A 23122-nucleotide genomic window follows, 5' to 3' on the forward strand; every position below is an offset into this window, starting at 1 on the left:
TTTTGTTTTCTCATTCTTTCCCTAGAACAGGGATCGTCAGCCTTTGGGCCGGTTTGTTTACCTGCCGCATCCACAGGTTCGGCTGATCGCAGCTCCCACTGACCGCGGTTCGCTGCTCCAGACCAAAGGGGGCGGCGGGAAGCGGCATGGGCCGAGGAATGTGCTGGCCGCGGCTTCCCACAGCCCCCATTGGCCTGGAGCAGCGAACTGCAGCCAGTGGGAGCTGCAAGCGGCTGAACCTGCAGACGCAGCAGGTAAACAAACTGGCCCGGCCCTGGCAAGCCGCATGCCAAAGGTTGTCGATCCCTGCCCTAGAAGAAGATGTATGCAGTGGTATGCTTTGGGTTTTTATATAAACACACATATGATCTGCTATATGTTGGTTAGAGAATACAAGGTCTAAGAACAGAAGGTGGTGAGGTTTGTGATGATCCTTATGGATTGTGTCCTGGTGTGTAGTTGTTTTTGGCATATGCTATGTATTTATGTATTAGTCTCACCTGAAGCATTTCTTGTCTAGGGCATGGTAATAGCAGAGACAAAACGACAAATGCATGAAACAATGGAAATGAAGGAAGAGGAAATTGCTCAACTGCGTGCTCATATCAAGCAGATAACTACCCAAGGCGAGGAGTTACGAGAACAGAAAGAAAAATCTGAAAAAGCTGGTAAGAAATTCTGGAGGTTATTGGCTTTTATGTTTGAATGGGAAAAAGCTTCGGCATGGTCTGTCTGCACTCTCTCATCAGCCATCTCATCTTGGTATTAAAACAATTCCCTGTCCTGCTAGTGTTCCTCTACCATCTCCTACTAACATCACTGTTATGTAGGAGAAGCAAGTTCAATTTGGTCTCTGCCTCCCCAGATAACTAGAGGTTGAGAACATTTTATATTTTCTTTAATATCCACATTCACTAATCTAGTGATGAAATATTGCTGAATGACAACCATACCTATCCCTTTCTGCACAAGGGAAGATTGCTGTGATTTGGTGGGTTTGTATAGTTTTCAGCAGAGAAAATTGGAGGGGAAAAATATTAGTGCATTTTTGTCAAAAGCATAGTACGTATTTTCTGTATCCTCAACCGTAGGAGAGAATGGGAGTGGAGTGGGGAAGAGGATGAAACAAGTTAGGCTTTTACATTTTAGGGGAAAACCGATGACTGTGCCTCAGAGTATTAATATCATAAACATCCACTAATTTATTTATAGCTGAACATAAACACAAAGCATAATTTATTTGTTCCAGGCTTTGAATTGTTTTGTAATATAAATACACGTATCAGTTTTCTTTACAAGAAAATGGTTAACCTACTAAATGCGTGTGCTAATGTAGAACTAATTTAACAGGACAAACTATATTCCTTGGAAAACAAAATGCAACCTTGTACAGCACAGCTTATAGAAGGTTTAGTTTTATTTGCATTCAATTTGCTTTCATACTAATTTTGAGAAACCTCACCTGAAAGTTGCTTTTAATGCAGCTATTAAAAAATGAATAGTTTAATTTGCATAAAATGCACATTACAAATGTGTTTTGTTGCTAAGCTCTAATGAGAAGTTCACATTCAGAAATTTTATTGCAGTTCACTTTATATCTAGGTAAAATTAAAACAGAACTTTACACTATAAAGGTGGATTTACAATATGAATAAATCATGTACATTCTGAGTAATGCAAAGAAACTGACGAGCATGTAAAGCCAGAAAAGGTAAACAAAAAAGAAATATAAGTGCATAGATGGTCTATTAGCAAACCTTTGGAAAACTTGTGAAAACACCAAACATCTGGCTTAGAAAAACCACTTTTCCAGCTGATAGTGGGTTTTGGTTTTTTTTAGCTTTATAAAAACCAGATTTCAAAACTAAGCAAATATTAGCTTCAGGGTTTTATAAAATTAGCCTCTGATAATGTTCTTCAGAGACTGTAATGTTTAATTTGTAGTATTTGCTTTCAATAATGTTTCTTTAAAAATAAGTGCATACAGGTTAGTTGTTAGTATTTTAACTTCTCTTAGCAGGAAAAATGTGCTTTAATTAGTAGGTATGAAGTATTTTACCTTAGCTATCTGAAATAGAACACTGAAACAATTGAAATTAGTTGTATGTCTTGTAGCATGGAGATTAGTCTGTAAATAACTTCTTCTTTTGGCTTACTTAGAGCTTCAAAACAGGATAGAGATGATTCCCCTGGTACTTCACAAAATTAATTATTGTGGTGAGGCAGACAATTTGACTTGCGGGGTGTGTTATGCTAACCACCACGTTTTGGGAAGGTGAGATTTCCACCCCAAATCTCTTTTTAACCAAAACAACAGCAGCAACTATAAAAACCACACCAACAATACAGCCACAAACCACTTGAATGTATCAGTCCTGTCAGCATCTAAGTATATGTATATACTATAGTGACCTTTCTGTGGGTTTGAGGGCACAGTGTTCTACACTGTTGAACAGGCTATTAAAATAAGAATGGTTTTGGCTTCTGGACCATTTGCTGTGTCATATTACATCCTAGTTTTCAGTGATAGAAAGCTAGTAATCAAATTAGAGTACAGAAATTTTGTTAATAGTAGCTCTGAGAGGTGTTTCTGTGTTTTTCCCTTTTATTCAGTTTTCCTTGCTCCTGCCTTGCTTTGTGCATTCTAGAAAATCATTCAGAATGAACACTAAAATCAGTCATGTAGAGATATAGCTTCAGTTTAAGATGAAAGTGTCACACTATTTAAAATATAGTTTGATTCAGCAGCATTAAATTACTATAATTGTCAGTTGTAAAACTACTTTATTACTAATTGTAATAGGGCAATTGACATGGCTTTTAGGCCACAGCCCTCTGCTGTAATGACTGTAATATTACTGTTACATACATTTATCACAGGCCTGTACATTTTGTTTAGTACACGAAGCTCATATCCTACTCTCTTCACCATGTTACCAATTTTGGTGAATATCTGCATTCCTAGACTTGCTTATCTTCACAGAGTATTGTTACTTAACCAAAAGGGAACATAAAAGTGAGTATTTATGGAAAGAATTTTTTTTAATGTTAAGTTACGGCTAAGATATGTACAAGCTTACATTCATTACACTTGTATAGATACTGTATCATTCATAGTGACGTTTTATCTGTTTAAATACAGCATGTTATAATATGTCAGGCTGTATTTTTAACTTACCTGGAATCATAAATCTGTTCACTTTCTTTCCTTTGTAGCTTTTCCTTTATACTTAAACCATTATTTTAATTAGGTGAGCTTGATGAAATGGACCATTATTTCATTTGATACAAATAACTTAAACTGGTGAATATTCACTATTATGTATGGTTATATAGCAACATGATATATAAGCTTATTTTGTAGATAAATATTACATAAAATCACAAGTATGTAAATCTCCCTATTTGATAATTACAGTTCAACTTTTTGCAGTCAGGGTGCATTATATTGAAAACTCACAAAGCATCTTATTTTTGTGCATCCACACATGCCAATAAGTGAATCATGGTGCCTTTCCCAAGCCTTGTATGAACAGGACTGGGGTAAGGTCTCTCTTTTTCTTACATCTCACAATGGGTGCTTGAACCAGGCTCTGCAAAGTAAATTCTGTGCTTCTCAGGCAATGTCTAACTTCAGTCCTTTTACCTAAATGAATTGTAATTAACTTTCTAAATCTTTGCAATATTTGGCTATCAAGTTACAATGTATCAAAAGTAGCCAGGGTGTTTGTAAACTTGCACTTGAAAAGCTCAGTCTTTTATATATTATTAAATACTTGGCATAAGTCCTCACTATTCAACATTTTGAACACTATAGATATTAATTTAATGTTAAAGATGGTAATCTATTTTAGTGCCAGGTAGAATAATGAAATTATTTCTGCCTTTATTAGGCAAATTATATTGTGTTTTATTTTGCCATCTCTTTGTAGACCATACTGGTATTCATTTTGACAACTTAAATAATTCTCCTTTAATTTACCCTCCATGGTTTACAGAGAGCAAGAGCATGCTTAATAAGAATTTTAGTATATGCATTTCTTAATATCAGGTTAAATGCACAAAACAACCACTATAAGTATATCCAGCTTAACTGGATATACTTATTGCTTATTTGAGTTGCCTCTTCTCTGAAGTTGCATTTTGTGAGTTGGTTGAAACAGATTAAATTTTATATTTCCCCAGTCTGTTTCATAATCATGCTCAGTTCTGTATTCCCTAGTTTTCACCACGTGGTGGCATTCTAGTTGACGGTTACCCCATCAGTACCCTTGAGATATTGGTTATCAGGAACCCTTCATAATACAGACTGACATTAAATGAAATTTTAAAAAATTAGATATTTTTCCCATGTGTATTAACTGTTGTAGAGCAGTGTTTAAAAAATTGTCAAGAACTTGCCAGTGCAAGGGGTGGTGGTGGTGGTAAAAATAATAAAAGTACCCTATTTTTCTTCTAACACAAACTTTAAAAAGAAAGAGAAAGAAAGAAAGAAAGAAAGAGAGACTTAGATTCTGCAGCATCGATGGCTTTAGTCATACTGGACAGAAAAGATTCCTATTTGACTAGGGTGAGCAGATGAATGGGATTTTACAAGGCTAGACTATAGTATTGTTTGCTATGTTTCTTGGATTTTTGTATTGCCAGGTACATTAGAGATGATTAATTTTAACATTATTCCAAATATTTGTATTTTAACATGTCTCTTTTAGTAGTCACTGTGCTTGTGGAGAGAAGGACAAAGATAATCTAGTTTCTGGGTTCAGCCTAGTAATGTTTTAATGAACAAACAAGGCTTATTATTACAATTTTATAGTCTCAGTAGGAAAAAAAAGTCTTGATAGGTGCCAAATTAGTCAGTTTTGTTTTCCTGGAAGAATGCTAGTTTAACCTCCTGCTGGTTTGAAATTATCACTTGAGTGTCATATTACACTAGTAAAAGCAGCAAAGAGTCCTCTGGCACCTTATAGACTAACAGACGTATGGGAGCATGAGCTTTCGTGGGTGAATACCCATTTCGTCAGATGCATTAAGTGGAAAGAAGAGGGCCTCATCCTCCCTGATTGAACTAACCTTGTTATCTCTAGCCTGATTCTTTCTTGCCTGCATATATATACCTGCCTCTGGAAATTTCCACTACATGCATCCGATGAAGTGGGTATTCACACACGAAAGCTCATGCTCCAATACGTCTGTTAGTCTATAAGGTGCCACAGCACTCTTTGCTGCTTTTACAGATCCAGACTAACATGGCTACCCCTCTGATATATTACACTAGAATTAACTACCTTGAACAAAAATATTAGGTTCTTGCTTAAATACCAAAAGTGCCTGAGATGCATATAATTTCACTTTTAGAGAACAGAATGTCTTCCTGTGAAGTGTTGCTTCTTTGTGCTATCATGTACTCTTGACCTTTATCCACCAGCTTATCTAACTTTTCCCTCAGCATTGTGCTTGTGCTTATGGTGAAGGAGCTGGCCTACTGCATGTTGCTAAACTGCTACATTTTAGTAGTTAGTCCTAGTGTGAACTTGAAATCTTTTATTTGATGAATCTGCAGGCTATGGCAAATGCACTTACCCCTCATTAACTGACAAGTTGCTTACATGAAATTGCAACATATATTACTCAGCCCAAGCGTTGAAAGTGTGAGACGCTCTTATGAATAAAAAGTTAAATAAATTTGAAATATTTAACTGTAGTTTTTATTTCTGAATCCACTTCTGATAAAAGCTGTTATGTTTTTTAAAAAGTAATTTGTGACACTGGCAGGGTGGATACTCCGTGTAAAGTACTTACGGACAAACTATAGCTGGCTATACATAGGTTTGCAGGAGAAAGTGAGGGAGATCACTCTAGTCCCTGCAGGTGCACCAGTACAGGCTGTATCCATACTAGGGTTCGCCAGGTGCCTGTTTTTTTTGTTTTTGTTTTTAACCAGAAAGTCTGGTTGAAAAGGGGACCTGGCAGTGTCTGGGTCAGATGTACTGATCGGATACCAAAAGTAGGTTACCGTGGGGCAGGCGGAAGTTCTGGGTCATTAGCCTGCGCCAGCCCCTGCTCAGCCAGGGCTGCCTCCTACCTGCAGGCAGGCTTCTTATCAGTCTGCAGCAGCTCCTGTCCCAGCCCTGGAGCAGAGGAAGCCCGGCACATGGAATGGGAGGTGAGGAGGGAGGCAGAGATGATTCAGGAAGCGACGACTAGGGAGGATGGGAAGGAGCAGTGATAGGGGCAAGGTGGGGCGGGGTCTTGGGGGAAGAAGCAAAGAAGGGACATGGCCTCAAGGGAGGAGGTAAAGCAGGGGAAGGGCTTTAGGGGAAAAGACGGGGTAGGGGGCAGGGCCTCAGGGGTCCATTTACCAGCAGGTAGAAAGATCGCAACCCTAATCCATGCTTGATTTATAGGCACTGGCAAATGTGGAATAGGGGATATGGAGTACTGCTTACTCCAGAAGGTGCATGCCTGAATGGGCTGTGGAGTTGTGCACTAGCAGAGCTGTTTGTCGCAGAGCACTGCATACCCTTTTTTAGCAGCGCTGACTGAGCAGAGTATACGTTCCACTCTGTTTTATATTGGTTTACTATATATTAAAAATGCACAAAAAAGAATCTCCAGTTTTCTTAACATTTATAATGTATTTAAACACTTCAGTTCTTCTGATCGTTAGAGCAGGAGGAAGGTTTTTAAAAAAGGTTTAAAAAAAATCAGTGTTTTGCTACTGTCAGAAAAATTATCACTTTCTAGTTTCCATTGTGAGGACCCACGAAAAAGCTTCCTCGAGAAATTAACTCCAAAAGGTCATAATTTGGGTGAACATAATTATTTTAAGAAAATAAATCTCCTGAAAATGCAAGAGTAGGCTCAGAAATGAAGATTATAGCTAAAAGCTTTATTTTTAAATGTAATTCAAACACTATAAATGCAAAGTGTCTTTCACCTTTCAAACTCGTGGGCAAGTAAAACACCTGGAGGGTTTCTAATACATAATAAAAATATGTAACCGTAAGTGCATAAGAATTATAACTACTTAACAATATTAATTGTTTGTGTTGTCGCAGAATAAGAGGCATCATAATGATCAGTCTGAACCATAGTAGATTAAGGGTGAACCAAAGAAACCTGGAGAGCTCCTGCCCTGTTGAAAGGAAATTACTATTAAGAGGAAGAGAAGCTAGAACTCTGAAGTTTTTGAAAATCATTATCTCTTTGTTTCAAAAACAGTATCCAAGTATTTAGCCAAGCTTGTAGTCGAGCTATAGGCTTTTTTTTTTAGGTATTTTGGATTAGAAATTTCTGAGATTTTCACCTTGGAGTTGAGTTTTACGAAAGTGCTGAAAAGAAGTTTCTACTAATTTGTACCAACAATTAGCTGTATACGAACCCATTTTAAAAATGGCTTTTCCTTTTTATTTGCCTGTGCAGCAGAGAGAGACCCAGACTCATTAACACAGTCAGAAACAAGGATTCCCCTGTAAGGGCCAAATCCTAATCTCAGTGTGTTGGTTTAATTTACTTGATTATAAAGGAGTCCTCGGCATAACCGGGTGTGATTATTCATTACTATTGTAGCATTTTAACACAAAAATATGACTTCTTGGTATGTTTAAATTATTCTGTATGAAGGAAATAACTGTGACACCTCTGATACTACTGTGCCTTAACAGTTGACAAATGTTTATTTTTTAAATCGTGATCACTCTCTATATTAACAACATGTACAAATTTAAATAACTATTGTATTTCAATATTCTGACCTGGGTGTCCATTGTGGACATATTTTCAGTATAATGTGAGTTTTTTGGAGGTAAAACTTCCGTTAAAAGTAATGTTTTATTCTGATATTTAATTTGCAAAGTTTAAAAATATTTCAATTTTACCACAGATGTCTGTTGATAAACTGACAAAAACTCTGTGATAAATGAAATGTACCAGAATTGTTCTTCCTTATTCTAATAGGACAGAACTCTTTCTATGATTAAGTAAAAGTGGATGTACATTCCAGTCATTCCTGGCTTTCTGCTTATTCTACCGATAATTTTAGTGGAAAATTTCTTTAAAATAAACTGGTGATAAGTTACCTTTCCTTCATGGAGCATTCTTCAGTCCTTTTCAGCTTCAGTTAGTCAGGATATGAAGCTAGAGGAAGAGCTGTGGCTTTTTATGTTTATAGTTGGTGCACTTCATTCTGATTCTGGGTGAGCAAAATATATAGTAACCTAAATGCAATACTGATCTAGGAAGTAGCAACTACTGTTCTGTTCTCTTCCCCTTCTCAATTTAATGAGCCCATGTGAGCATACTGTGGATTGTTAGGGCCAAATTCTTCTGTCTGGTTTGTAACTTGTAGTTAGCAGGAGCCCTATATGCATGTTAAGGAAATAATTATTTCTGGAATATCAAATATCTTGGTTTTCTTTCTTGCAGCATTTGAAGAGCTTGAGAAGGCTCTGAGTACAGCCCAAAAGGTAGAGGAAGCACGGAAAAAGCTGCAAGCAGAGATGGATGAAAAAATCAAAGCAATAGAAAAAACAAGTGAGGAAGAACGTGTAACTCTTCAACAAGAGTTAACCAGGGTGAAGCAGGAGGTGGTTGAGATTATGAAGGTAAAAGTTAAGGCTGAGTATGTCTCATTTGTTTTTAAATTAACGCTTTAATTTAACAAAGATTTGGCTGTAAAATGTGTTAACATATCAGGGATTATTTTCAAACTCCTCACTATTTAATAGAAAAAAATAAATTTAAGGAAAAATGTTCTCAATAATAAAGTATCAGAGGGGTAGCCGTGTTAGTCTGGATCGGTAAAAGCAGCAAAGAGTCCTGTGGCACCTTATAGACTAACAGACGTTTTGGAGCATGAGCTTTCGTGGGTGAATACCCACTTCGTCAGATGCATGTCATCTGACATGCATCTGACGAAGTGGGTATTCACCCACGAAAGCTCATGCTCCAAAACGTCTGTTAGTCTATAAGGTGCCACAGGACCCTCAGTAATAAAGTATTGCAGCAGTTTAAACCTTTCAAAATTCATCTGTCCTTTTCTCTGGCAGCCTGTGGAGGCTTAAAATAGTATGTTAAAGGAAATGCACAGAAACTGCTCAGAACTGACCTCATGGGTGCACACTGTTTAATCAGCGTCTCTGGCCGTGCACCTGAAATAGTTACAATAGACACCGCTTTTCCACTGGCTTCTTAAAATACTCCAGTGCTATTTGTGACAAAGGAAAACTAAGCATGATTAACGTGTCAATTCTCCTTGTCTCTATTATGGTTATGATTTTTAAAACAGAGTACTTTTTTATTTAGCATTTTTAGTCTAACAAGTCTGAAGATTTTAAAAGTCTGCCACGGTGTGGGCTTTTGTAGAATGTGCTCTCATTCCATCCACTGTATTCGGGTATGAATCTGTGTTCCTCCATCTTATTCTTCTAATAATTTTCAGTTTGAACAGCAGTTTCTTGTGTTTGTTACATTATTAACTTTGCCACACTATAGTTCTAATATAGTGTTTTAAATGAATTTGGTTTGTAGCTGGGGGAGGATTTATAAACTTGTTTACATAAATAATTTACCTACCTGTGTAGGCCTTCATATCTGACTAAACAGTATCTCTTGCTATGATTTCACTAGTTGAGCTTTGTCCTAAATGTTGGCTCATGAAACTGACTTACTGAGCATAGAAAAGGAGCTGCAGACAGTAGCTTATATCATACAGTTGTGAGAACATTTTCTCCAATTTAAAACAAAATTAAAGCCGTAAATGGATTTGGGAGCACTGCTGGGAGAGACCTCAGAGTTTTTGTTATTCTGTGACTAGCACTATGCATGAGGTGAGAGAGCATGGAAAAGCATTTCGGAAACTTTAAAATAACTTCTTAGTTGGGATTATTCCTTTAACACGTAATTTTTACTCATGCATGTTGAGTAAAATGCTGCCTATTAAAGGGAAGCAATTAGACAATTACCTTTGTAACTCTCACTAGCATTGTTCCTCCACTGTATGAGAAATAATGCAGGGGATGTTTGTTAATTGAAAAATTAGTAATTTCTCTGATTTACAGAAGTCTTCAGAAGAGCGTGTTGCTGAGTTAGAGAAATTGCATAAAAGAGAACTGGCTACCAAAGAGCAGGAGCTAAATGAGAGATTACAGGTTCAAGGAAAGGAGTTCCAGGAGAAGATGAGGGCAGCTCTTGTAAGCATCCCTAAAAAGTACAAGGTTACTTCTGGCAGAGCTGGGTGGAAATAGAAGTCTGTCTGTAGGGCAAACCCATGTCTCATCCCCTGAACCGCATCATCGTTCAGTAATCCCTATTGGCCGCTGGTAAGGGTATCCCAGACAATCCAGGAGTCCAAGACATTCAGTATGGATACTGCAGCTGCTCTTTATATGTCTTGCTGCTTAATTGAGATAATGAGTCACTTGCACTGGCCAGCAACTGCAGTTGTGTTAACACTCAGAGAGACAAGGTAGATGAGGTAATATCTTTTATTGGACCAACTTCTGTTGGTGAGAGATACAAGCTGTTATCACTCAAGAAAGAGATCTTGGAGTCGTGGATAGTTCTCTGAAAACATCCATTGAATGCACATTGGCAGTCAAAAAAGTGAACAGAATGTTGAGAATCATTAAGAAAGGGATAGATAATAAGATGGAAAATATCATATTGCCTCTATATAAATTCATGTTATGCCCACATCTTGAATACTGCATGCAGATGTAGTCGGCCCATCTCAAAGAAGATTATATTGGAATTGGAAAAGATTCAGAAAAGGGCAACAAAAATTATTAGGGACATGGAACAGCTTCTATATGAGGAGTGATTGATTAATAAGACTGGGACTTCTCAGCTTGGAAAAGAGATGACTAAGGGGGAATATGATAAAGGTCTATAAAATGATGATGGGTGTGAAGAAAGTAAATAAGGAAGTGTTACTTACTCCTTCTCATAACACAAGAACTAGGGGTCACCAAATGAAATTTATAGACAAGTTTAAAACAAAAGGAAATATTTTTTTACACAATGCACAGTCAATCCTCCTTGCCAGAGGATGTTTTGAAGGCCAAGACTATAACAGGGTTAAAAAAAGAACTGGATAAATTCATGGAAGATAGATCCATCAATGGCTATTAGCCAGGATGGGCAGGGATGTTGTCCCTAGCCCCTGTTTGCCATAAGCTGGGAATGGGTGACAAGGAGGTGGATCGCTTGATGATTACCTGTTCTGTTCATTCCCTCTGGGGCACCTGGCATTGGCCACTGTCGGAAGACAGGATACCTGGCTAGAAGGACCTGTGGTCTGACCCACTATGGCTGTTCTTATGTTCTAAGCCAGGGGTTGGCAACCTTTTGGAAGCGGTGTGCCGAGTTTTCATTTATTCACTCTAATTTAAGGTTCCACGTGCCAGTAATACATTTTAACGTTTTTAGAAGGTCTCTTTCTATGTCTATAATATATAACTAAACTATTGTTGTACGTTAAGTAAATAAGGTTTTTAAGATGTTTAAGAAGCTTCATTTAAAATTAAATTAAAATGCAGAGCACTCTGGACTGGTGGTCAGGAGCTGGGCAGTGTGAGTGCCACTGAAAATCAGCTTACGTGCCCCCTTCGGCACCCGTGCCATAGGTTGCCTATCCCTGTTCTAAGCTTTTGAGCCACACAGAGCCCTTCTTCAGGTCAGAAGTTAGTCCAACAAAAGATATTACCTCACCTACTATTTCTCTCTAATATCCTGGGACCGACACGGAAACAGTTACACTGAATTAACACTCAGTTCACATTTTTAAGATTGTTTTCTCAGTCATAAAGATTAGAGGCTTAATTTTTATTTTAAAGTATAGACTATCCAGAAGATGGTGGATTATAAGTATGTTAGCTTGTGGCTATTTACCTAGAAAAACTTTCTATTTACTGCTGGTATGGGGATTTTGCAAAAGATCTTTAACAAAATGTTATGTTTATGTTGCTATGAAAAACAAAGTCGATTGTGGGTAGAAAATGTAGTTATATAATCCTTTGAAATGTGATTTCCTTTTCTCTTGCTAATTGCTTTGTAGAACTGTATCATGATGTAAAAAGAGTTACTTATTGGAGGTTTCTTTTGTACAATATTGTTTTATTCATAATTTTTGACACAGGAAAAAAGTCAAAGCGAGTTTTTACAGACAGTACAAGAAAAAGAACAACAGGAATCTCTGGCATTAGAAGAATTAGAATTGCAGAAAAAAGCAATACAATCAGAGTGTGAGAAGAAACTTCAAGACATGCAACAAGAAATACAGACAGCTAGAACTGTGAGTAAAATGTTCAGAATTGTAACTAACCACTTTTCTGCATATTAACAGCTTCATGCTAGTAGACATGGTGGACTTGTATGAATTGGCTATGATGAAAGACTGTCACACTTAGAACATATGTTTTTGTTACCATGATGTGTTGCAGTTTATAATTTTGTGGAGTGTTAAATGGCAGAACGTGGAAATATACTTTTTTCATGTTCAGGGCTAGGGCATGAACTTGTTTTCCACATGCAAAATTTTTGCATACGTTGCCTAGCACAAAGAGGTCAATCTTTTTGGCCTCTTGGTAGTACCATGATATAAATCTTAACAATAAATAATGATCAAGTGAATAAGACTTTGCTTGAGTGAGAGTTTGAAGGATCTGTCCCTTTAGGTCACAAGTAAAATAATTTTATCTACTTGTTACCTAACGGATATTTTATACATTACTAAACCACTACAGAATTTTTCCAGATTGGGGGTTTCTGCTCACAACAGGTCTAGGATTATACTATCAGCAGTGTAAAGGCCAGAAATAAGGTATGTTAGCAGATGTGTGCAAAGACTACTGAGCACCTGCCGACACTCAAACTACTGGAACCAGAGCCATTAGCCTCTGAAGCTGAGAGCAGTTCTGATGAATAACTTTGTGGATTTATTAAATTATTTTAAAACCTGTCAAAGAAGTTATCACATCTAAATTTTTATATAAGTGAAATAGAAGGACTTCTTTTATTTTATTATTAACCTATAACTTAGTGGAAATAAAATTAACAACAAATGACAATATAATAAATGGCTTACGTAAAACAATTGATTATGTTTTAGTGTATTGTTGATGATTATTATTATTTATTTATTTATTATTTTAAGTGGGCTACAATTGGAATTTGTAGAATTTGAATCTGGTAAATAATTAAGCAGGCATTACAATTTTTTATATTAAAAATTGTTTATCCATGCCACTTTTAAAAATCTTCTTTCAACAGAGAATTCTTGAATTGGAAAGTTCCCTTGCAAAGTATTCACAAGATGACAAAAGACAATTGGAGGAACTAAGTACTTTGATAGAGTCTGAAAAAACCAAGTACAATAAAGAAATCACTGTAATGGTTGAAAAGCACAGGGAAGAGCTAGAAAATGTGAAGCAGCAGGAGGAAGAACTTTGGACAGAAAAACTTCAAATCTTAAAGCAACAGCAACAGTCCACAATAGAGAAATTGAGAGAGAAACATGAGCAAGAAATGGATATAATGTTAAAAGAAAAAGAGACAGTTTTCCGTGCACACGTAGAAGAGATGAATGCAAAAACATTAGAAAAGCTTGATGTGAAACAAACAGAGCTAGAAGCATTATCTTTTGAGTTATCAGAAACACTACAAATACGTCATGACCTAGAAAAAGATGTAGATAAAATAAAGCAGGAGTCTGAGACAAAATTGGAACAACAGAGAAAGCAGTACCAGGAAAAAATGGACATGATGGTTAAAGAGCATGACATATCTGTCCAAGGAATTCAGAAGACACACACAGAAGAAACTAACCAACTCAAGGTACAGTTGGAAGAAAAAGAAAAACATCTGGAGGAATTAAAAGCACAAGAACATAAACTAAAGGAATCACTTGAAATATCTGAAGCCGAACTTAAGCAAGTGTCTGCTAAACTAGGAGACCTCTGCCAGTCACACCAAAATAACTCCAGTGAGCAGGCAAGGGTTTATGAAGGACAGTTAACAGAGCTGCAACAAAAGTTGACAAATATGGAAGCTGAAAAATCACATCTTAAAGAACTGATTGTAAGAGCTGAATCACAGCTGAATGAAGTTAGGACTGAATTAGATACTTACATATCCCGGGTACGTGACTTGAGGCAGCAGCTGGAAGAGCAGAGCAGTGAAAACATGCAGAAAATAACCTCTCTAAAGCAACAGTATGAATCTCAACTGAAAGATCTCAGTACAGAGACTGATCAGGCAAAGAGAGATTTGCTTGAGAGAGAAAATCAACTTGAACAGCTAAAAAAGCAGCAGAATCAACAAGTGGAAGAGCTCAGACAGAAATTATCAGCCAAAGAGGAGAGAATTAGTGCTTTACAAGTTGAATATGAAAATAGTTTAAAAGATCAAGGAACCAAGATGGAAAAAATCAAACAAAAAGCAAAAGAGATGCAAGAAATGTTCAAGAGGAAACTTTCAGAACAAGAAGCTAAACTGAAAAAAGAATTTGAAAACAAGCAGTTGGAGTTCAGTCAGAAAGAGAAACATTTCAATGCAAAAATGCTGGAAATGGCACATGCCAGCTCAGCTGGAATAAATGATGCTGTGTCAAAACTGGAAATGAATCAGAAGGAGCAGCTAGAAAGTCTCGCAGAAGCTCATAGGCGGGAACTAGAAGAAGTTGCACAAACATGGGGGAAAAAACTCAATCAGCAGGTTGAAGAGCTCAAGGAAAAGCATGAAATGGAACTACATAAAAAAGAGAAGGAAGTTGGAGACCTGAAGCAGAAGCTAGCCACCTTCAGTGCTGAGAAAGAAGGGACTAACATAGAGATCACCCGGCTGAAGGAAGAACAAGTGAAGAGAGACGAATCTTGGAATGAATTGCAAGAACAACTAAAGCAGTTATTGGCACAGGTGAACACCTTGTCACAAAGTGAAACTGATCTCAAAGCACAACTTGAAAAACTAGAAGATGACCTCAGTCACTCTCTGAAGGACAGGGCTGTACTACAGGAACAGCTCAGGGAGCAGAAAACAATGGAAGAAAAACACAAGATAAAAGTTACAGAACTGACAGACATGCTGAAAACATCTGATGAAAAACTCCAAATTCTGGAATCCTCACATTGTAAAGAACGTGAGGATTACGAGAAAAAACTAGAGGATAAACATTTGGCGAGTCAGCAAAAACAAATTGAATTTGAGAGGTTGTCAAGCGAACTAGCAGCACAGCTAGATATTTACTGGAAGGAAGCTGACACTTTATTGCAAACTAAAACCAATGAAGTAATTGAAAAATGTACTGAAAAAATTAATTTAGTAATCTCCAGAATTGCACATTGTCAACATCAAACTACAAAAATTAAAAAAGCAATATTAATTAAAAACTGTAAAATTCCTGAACTAGAAACACAGCTTAGACAAATAACAGAACATCAGACTACAGTAAGTAGCTCTTTGCAGGAGTCAACACAACAGTTGCAAGATAAGGAAAATGTAATTATACTCATGAAAGCTGACATTGAAAGACTTGTAACAGAAAAGGAGCTGTTGCAAAAAGAAGGAGGGCATCAGCAACAGGCTGCAACAGAAAAGGAAACTTGTATCACACAGTTAAGGAAAGAATTATCTGAAAATATTAATGTTGTCACTTCAATGAGAGAGGAGCTTAAGGAAAAAGAATCTGAGATCTGTGCTCTCAACAAGCTTGTGAATGAACTAAATGTCAAACTTGAAAACAGCATAGGTTTAACAGAAAAAGAAGCAGCCATATCTTTGTTAAGCAAGCAACACCAAGAAGATCAACTACAATTATTGAATCAGGTGCAGGAATTATCTTCCAGAGTTGAGTCACTGAGTCAAGAAAAAGCATCAGCTTTGGAGCAGGTAGACCACTGGATGAACAAACTGTCAGAATGGAAGAAAAAAGCACAGTTAAGGTTTACCCAGAATCACAATACTATTAAAGAATTACAAAGCAAGCTTGAATTAAATAATATCCAAGTTGGTGGAAAGGATGAAGAGATAAATCAACTTAAGGAGGAGCTAGATAAGCAAAGCAGGAATTTAGATAGTTTGAAAGATGTAATGGAACAAAAGCAGAGGAGAAGGGAAAAGCAAGAGGGAAAATTAACTGCAGAATTAAAAATCCAAACAGCGAGAATTACTGAGCTAGAGGAACACATTGCTCGGAAAACAGCGGAAAATGATTCTTTAATGGAAGAACTTAAAAGGCACAACCAGCAAAGAGACACTGAGCAAAAAGAGCTTGTTCAGCAACTTCAGCAGGCTGAGGTTGTAGTTGTTGAAAAGGACAACAGGTTGAAGGAGGCAGAAGAAAAAGTGCTAAGTCTTGAAAAGCAAATGGATTCAATGAAAGCCGAACTCGATACAAAGCAGAGAGAATTTGAACAAATGAAAACTGCAATGATGAAAAGCAAAGAAGAAGAGTTGAAGATGCAGGAAGATAGGATGAATGCAGAAAACACTACTAAATTAGCAGACCTGAAAAAAAAGGCGGAACAAAAAATAGCTTCTGTTAAGAAGCAGTTGACCTCTCAAATGGAAGAAAAAGAACAACAGTTTAAGCTAGCTATGGAAAATCAGTTAAAAGATTTAGAACAAAAAATGCAGGCAAGAGAGGCCAAAATTATGGATTTAGAAGAAAAAAACAGATTAATAAGAAATTCAGCAGACTTGGAAAGAGAAATGATGCAAAAAGTAGAAAATGAAAAAGCTTCCTTAGAGCAAGAAAAAGCCAGTATGCTAGAGAACGTACGACAGATGTATGAAGAGAAAATAAGTGAAATACAAAAAGACTTAATAGATAAGGATGGATTATTGAATAAATATGAGAACGAACAACAAGAAAGTAATGACTCTAAGTTGAAAATGAAAAGCAAACAGGAGGAACTCTTAAAAAAATTGGAATGTACTGAGAAAAAGCTAAAAGAAGAACAATCTGTGATTGAAAGGCTCCAGAAAGAAATAGAGGAAAAAAATAAGAAATATTCTTTGTTGCTGGATCAACACACACAAGATGGTGATGACTTAGCAAGCATCAGAGAAGAATTAAAAGCCCAAGTACAAAAACATTATGATATGGAAAATGTGATTGGAGACTTCCAGAAACAGTTTCAAGAAAAGGATAAAGTGAGTCAGTCTTTGGAGCAGAAGATAAGAGAGTTGGAGGATGATATAGTAAAGAAGAAAGAAGTATGTAAGATTGAGATGGCAGAGGTATCTTTGAAATATGAAGAAAAATTGCAAGGTCTCCAGCAGCAGCTGGATGAAAGAAATAGACAGCTGAAAGTTTTTGAAGAAAATGCAGAAGAAAAGACTAGATCTGATTTAGAGCTGCAGAAATTACTTGGTGATATGCAGACTCAGCAAAAGGACTTGCAAGCTAAACTGGAGGAGGCTGAGACAGAGAAGCAAAAACTGCGCAAAGAAATAAGCAAGGTGCAGAAGGATTTGCGTACTTTGCGGAAGGAGCATCAGCAGGAACTAGATATAATGAAGAAGGAATCTTTAGAAGAAATGGAACAGAAAATCAGGTATCTTCCATATTCCTTAGTCCATTAAACTTTTTTTTTTTAACATGATCTTTAGTCACTTTAACCTGAAGATGTATACATATATTTTTAAGCTTACTTTATACCAGTAAAATAGCGATTAATATTTTACTAAGGACTTATTTAAAAAAAAAAAAAGCAATTGAAAGTAATCCTTCATGAAAAAGTGAAAAAATAAGTTTGAGTTCGTAAACCAAAGAAAAGTACAGTATTTTGCAGAACAACCGTATATATCACTCTTGGTTTGGGCTCAGTAATGTTTTTTGAAGCTTTCCTATACAACTTACTCCTGGTGGAATTCTCCAACAAAAAAATAAAAATTCTGCGCATAATATTTTAAAATTCTGCATATTTTATTTTGTCAAAATAACACAATATAATCACACTAATTTCAGTTATTTTTGGTCATTTACACCTCTACCCTGATATAACGCAACCTGCTATAACACGAATTCGGATATAATGCGGTAAAGCAGTGCTCCGGAGCGGGGAGGGAGCGCTGTGCACTCCGGCAGATCAAAGCAAGTTCGATATAACGTGATTTAATCTATAACACAGTAAGATTTTTTGGCTTCCGAGGACAGCGTTATATCGGGGTAGAGATGTATGTCAAAATACCTGTCAGCAAGTATGTCTGTAGCAATACAGACAACAAAAAAGATTCAGGAAATGTTTTTTGACAAATAGATTCCCTACTAGGCATATTAATACACAACTATGAGTAATAATTCACTTAAACTACAATACAGAACTGTATTTCCTGCACCCCTCAGCAGCAGTGCAAAGGCTTGGGAGAGTCAGAGGTAGTGGAGGAGCTGAGGGAGAGAGAAGTAAATTGCTGGGAAGGAGCCTGGGTGTGAACTTGGAGGGTTGTTTGGTGTTGGTGGGAGAAGTATGGAACAGGTTTTTTTGAGAGGATGCAGGGAGGGATTGTTATGGAGCTTCCCCTGCAAGGCCTGGCTAACCTCTAACCTTTCCTATTCAGTCAAGCACATCTGCCCCTGTCCCCTCACCCAACCACTCCCCTGTCCCTGTGTAGCTCTGCATCCCCTTCCCCATCACCAGGTGTCTCTGTGCCTGTGCCCCCACCCAGCCACTCCCTGTAACTGTGTAGCTCTGCACCCCCGTCCCCATGTGGCCCTGTGTCTCCACTCCCATTCAGCCCCTACCCCAGTCTGTCCTCCCCCACTAGCCTTTATGAGCCCCTATCTGACCCTCCCAGCAGCCTCACGGTGTCTGTCTCCCCATAGCCTGTGTCTCCTGCGAAGGCAGCTCTCTCTTCCCTCGCTGGTGGGGAGTTGCTGCTTTGCTCTATCACCACATCGCCCTTTGTTGGGAAAAAGGTGGAACTGTAGCAACATTTGGCAAAAGTTTTTTTTGCACAAGTTAGAAATCTGCAGGGCTCATTAATTATGCATGCGTGCAGTAGCGCAGAATTCCCCCAGGAGTAACGAGTGCCTCTCAATACACAGCTTAAAATATACACACAGTTTTAATTTCCTCAAAATGGAGAATGGGGAAAGGATTTTAGGAAAACATGTACTCTGCCTAAATCTTCTTAAGTATCAACTACGGGCCTAAATTTGCAAAAGTAATGTGATATTTGGATGCTTCATCTACCTTCTGAAAGGTTACCCACCTTTAAGGTGCCTCAGGTTGTACCCAAAATCCAGTTGAAAATTCAGGCAGTGGACTTCAAAGAAAGAGATACAAGCTGGTTAAAAAAAAAACCCAAAACTTCTGTGTTTGTGTGTGTGCACTTGTGTGTCATAAAAACATGGTATACTGTTGAGAGCGCTAACAGTTTCTCAACCCAGGCTTTGTCTAATAATGCTGTCTACATGCAGAGCATTCCTGTCTTGACCTTCCCAGAGCAAAGGTCCCATGACTCATTTTTATTGGTCTCTTCCATCTTGGCAAAACACCTGGGCCTTCCAGGTGCATCCTATAGGAAAGGAGCAAATAGCCTCCCTGGGCCCCAGGGAATTAATCCCAATGCCAACCTTCCCCTCAATGCAAAACCATGCTTAAGTAAGAGTCTTGGAGAAACTCTAAACTACTTTTGGTCTTTCCTTTATACACTTCAGATCAGTAATGAATTTCTTGACTTTTTTTGTTCTGTTGTACAGAATTGAACAGGAAGATATTGAACTAAAGCACAACTCCACCTTAAAGCAGTTGATGAGGGAGTTTAATACTCAGCTGGCTCAAAAGGAAAGGGAATTGGAAACAGCTGTACACGAAACTATCAGTAAGTGAAATGTTGTTATTGTAATCTGTATGGATTTGTTGTTTTGTTTGTTACAAATAAAAATTGTTGAATTTGTCGAACTTTCATAGGGTCAGTTTCATATGGGTATCATAGAGGAGGAAGAGTCACAGATCTGAGTAGTAGCCATTGTTGTGTGAAGGTAGCCCTGCCTAGAGAGCAGAAAACCGGGTCAGGAAAACTCCCCTGCTTCTGCAGTGGGGAATATTATTCTTGCCTAGGGAGCAATTGTAAAGCTTACAAGACAGGGGTCGGCAACCTTTCAGAAGTGGTGTGCCGAGTCTTCATGTATACACTCTAATTTAAGGCTTCGCGTGCCAATAATACATTTTAACGTTTTTTTAGAAGGTCTCTCTATAAGTGTATAACTACTGTTATATGTAAAGTGAACAAAGTTTTCAAAATCTTTCAGAAGCTTTATTTAAAATTAAATTAAAATGCAGATCTTATTAGTTTAGTGTGGTCCTTGCCCTTGCTTTTCCTTGCTGAGTTTTCCAATGTCTAGTGGCACGTATTTGGATACTTTAAGCTGCACACAGGCTTCTGCCTGATCAGTTGTCAACCGGCTGGACCCCAGATCAGCAGCTGAGGTGAGTGGAGCTGGCAGCTGGTAGTGCTGAGCAGGGCCAGAGGCCTGGACCCTGTTTGGCAGGAGACCTGCGCTGGAACTCCAGCCAGAAGCAAGGTGAGCAGGGCTGCGGCGGGGTTTCAGCGGTGGGCTGAGCGTCTGCATTTGCCCCCGCTCTGGGGTTTCATCCGCTGGGTCCTGCCAGCCGGGTTTTTAGCCCACTGCCAGCCTGGGGTTCCTTCACCCAGGCCAGCAGCGGATGCTGAGTGGGACTGGCGGCGGGACCCTGGCTGGCAAGGGGCTAGCAGCAGAAACCCCAGTGCGGTGGTGGGCTGAGCGGCTCAGCCCACTCCACTCTGGGGTTTCGACCGCTGGCTCTTGCTAGCCGGGGTCTCATCTTGCTGCCAGCCTGGGGTTCCTTCCCCCAGGCAGCAACGGGTGCTGAGTGGGACCCCAGCTGGCAAGGGTCCAGCAGCGGGAATCCCAGAACGGTGGCGGTTTGAGTGGCTCAGCCTGCCCCATGTGCCATCAAAAATCAGCTCGGCGTGCATGCCGTAGGTTGCTGACCCCTGTTATAAGATGTACACTGGAAACTTTGTACTTTTGCAGCTGTTCTTTCTTATACCCAGAGATTGGGTTCCCTAGCTGTTGCTGTGGACTTCTGCACCCACCAGTGTATAAGACACCTGACTTGTGCATAGTTAACTAGCTTTTTAGGAATTTCTACAGGTAAATTGTAAGTATGTGAGATGATTTGTATGCTGTTACATGAGATGGAAGTCGAAGTACAGTAATAGTATTTGGTTGTTGAGTTTGCATTTTAAAACGTGTGTGTTCAGTACAACAAACTTATAACAGGCATTAAACCAGGGTTTCTTATTGTAGCCTTTGATGGCAATTGTTTAAGAAAATGTATATTTGATTTTGAATTGGAAATTCACCCTTTGGCTTTTAGCGCTGAGAGTCAGTCTAACCTGTACCAGCTGAAAATGGTTCCAAAAGGATCATATGTCAGCTGGGAATAGCTGGAGCACAATATGCTTCTTCATCTTCACCTTGCCTGTCCCTGTGCCTAAAACTGTGAAGGGAAGGGGAAGCATAGGAACTGGCTATTCTGGCTCTGTGTTTGCTAGAGATACCCTTGTACCTGGGGAGTTGAGACAGGGAATTGCAGGTGTTTTCTGCTCCCTCATGCTGGCAGAATAGGGCATCTAGATTCAGTCTAGGACATGGAACTAAAACTGCTACAGTGGCACTCATGGATGATATCCTGTCAATGGATAGAGGGCAGACATCTGTTCTTATCCTCTTGTACCTCTCTCTAGCATTCAGCACTGTTGACTATGAGATACCGCTGTCCTATCCAAGAGAGGTGGCAAGAGTCCAGGGTAATATGCTTAAATGATTGGGTGTGTCCCTAGAGGGACACACCCAACGAGTAATGATGGGAAACTCCACCTCCATCACTAGACCATTCACTTGTGGAGTCTCAGAAGGATCAGTTGTCTCTCTAGTCGTTTTCAACATCTGCATGCACCCACAAGTTGAACTGGTTGTACCAAGTTGACTCAAATGCCTGCACTCGGTAGGTGAGTCATGCAGCTCTACCTATCCTTCACCACATATGGCCATACCAGTACCACCAAGATGATCCAGTGTTTGTTCAAGATAGCTCATGAATGTAGGACAACTGGCTGAAGCTGAATCCAAGCAAGACATCAGTGAGGCTGGTATTTTGAAGAGTTTACAGCTATGGTACACTCTCCTTTGGTTGAAGGTACACACTCTCACAGTTGGTCAACTAAGTCTTCAGTTTAGGAGTGGTTCTGGATTCTTTGTTGATGCAAAGGTCTTGTATAGCAGCATTCATGGGTAACACTTTTGACCATCTCTGGTTGGCTAGGAAAATCTTTTCCATCCTGGTGGATAAAGACCTGGCCTCAGTTATTCTTGCCTTCATCACCTCTTGGCTGGACTGGAACAATCGGATATACCTGGGCACAAAGACTACAGTGCTGAGGAAACTCTCAACTAGTACAGAATGCTGCAGCGCTTTTCCTCAGCAATACAAGCTACTGTGAGCACAAGAAACCTGTCCTCTGCTCTCTATGCTGACTTCCCATAGAATATCAAGTCAAGTTCAAGGTCTCAGTCCTTATCTTCAAGGCTCTCCATGGCTTGGGTCCAGGATAGCTTTAAGACCACCTAAAGTCCTGGGATAAAGAGCATGTCAACAACTTCATTCCCTGGAACAGAGGAACTCTTTAACAAAAGTAACATTCATCTGTGTGAGAGAACTTTCTCGGGACCAGTTCTGGACGGTGGAATGAACTTCCTAAGGACTATCACAAACCTCACTGCCTTTTGATTGAAATACAAAGCACACTTCTTTGACTTTGCCTTCTCTAACATAAATATATGTATATATGTTTAAAAAAAATCTTCTGTCAAAACAAAGACATGATAGGGATAAGAGAACAAACATGCAGCAGATATTAGTCACGTTGCTTAATGCACAACTGGAAGGCAGTCAGTTACTGTGATCGTGTGCATGGGATAAAAACCTACATAGTATGGTAGCACTGAATCTGCTGCAAAGTATTGTGACCTTTCACCTTCTTGAAATCTGTTTGGCCCTCAGGCTGAAAAAGAGAGACACCACTACTTTTAGACCATGTATAGCATGAATTGTTTAACTTCCTTGATTTT

The 23122-nt window shown here is 38.6% G+C and overlaps 1 protein-coding gene across 7 annotated transcripts in view; it reads left to right on the forward strand.

Annotated features, from left to right (window-relative positions):
* Positions 1 to 23122, forward strand: part of GOLGA4 (golgin A4) — a 125100-nt gene that overhangs the window by 56128 nt on the left and 45850 nt on the right. For 6 of the 7 annotated variants that reach the window (XM_050937859.1, XM_050937860.1, XM_050937861.1 and 3 more), the window contains 6 exons: positions 521 to 668; positions 8428 to 8606; positions 10062 to 10193; positions 12140 to 12295; positions 13273 to 17558; positions 19706 to 19827. In XM_050937859.1, the coding sequence (XP_050793816.1) occupies positions 521 to 668; positions 8428 to 8606; positions 10062 to 10193; positions 12140 to 12295; positions 13273 to 17558; positions 19706 to 19827 (5023 nt within the window). The remainder of the gene's footprint in view (positions 1 to 520; positions 669 to 8427; positions 8607 to 10061; positions 10194 to 12139; positions 12296 to 13272; positions 17559 to 19705; positions 19828 to 23122) is intronic. The other variant, XM_050937864.1, reaches the window with a different exon arrangement.

The sequence above is a fragment of the Gopherus flavomarginatus genome, chromosome 2 (assembly GCF_025201925.1).
Source record: "Gopherus flavomarginatus isolate rGopFla2 chromosome 2, rGopFla2.mat.asm, whole genome shotgun sequence".
NCBI lineage: Eukaryota > Metazoa > Chordata > Testudines > Testudinidae > Gopherus > Gopherus flavomarginatus.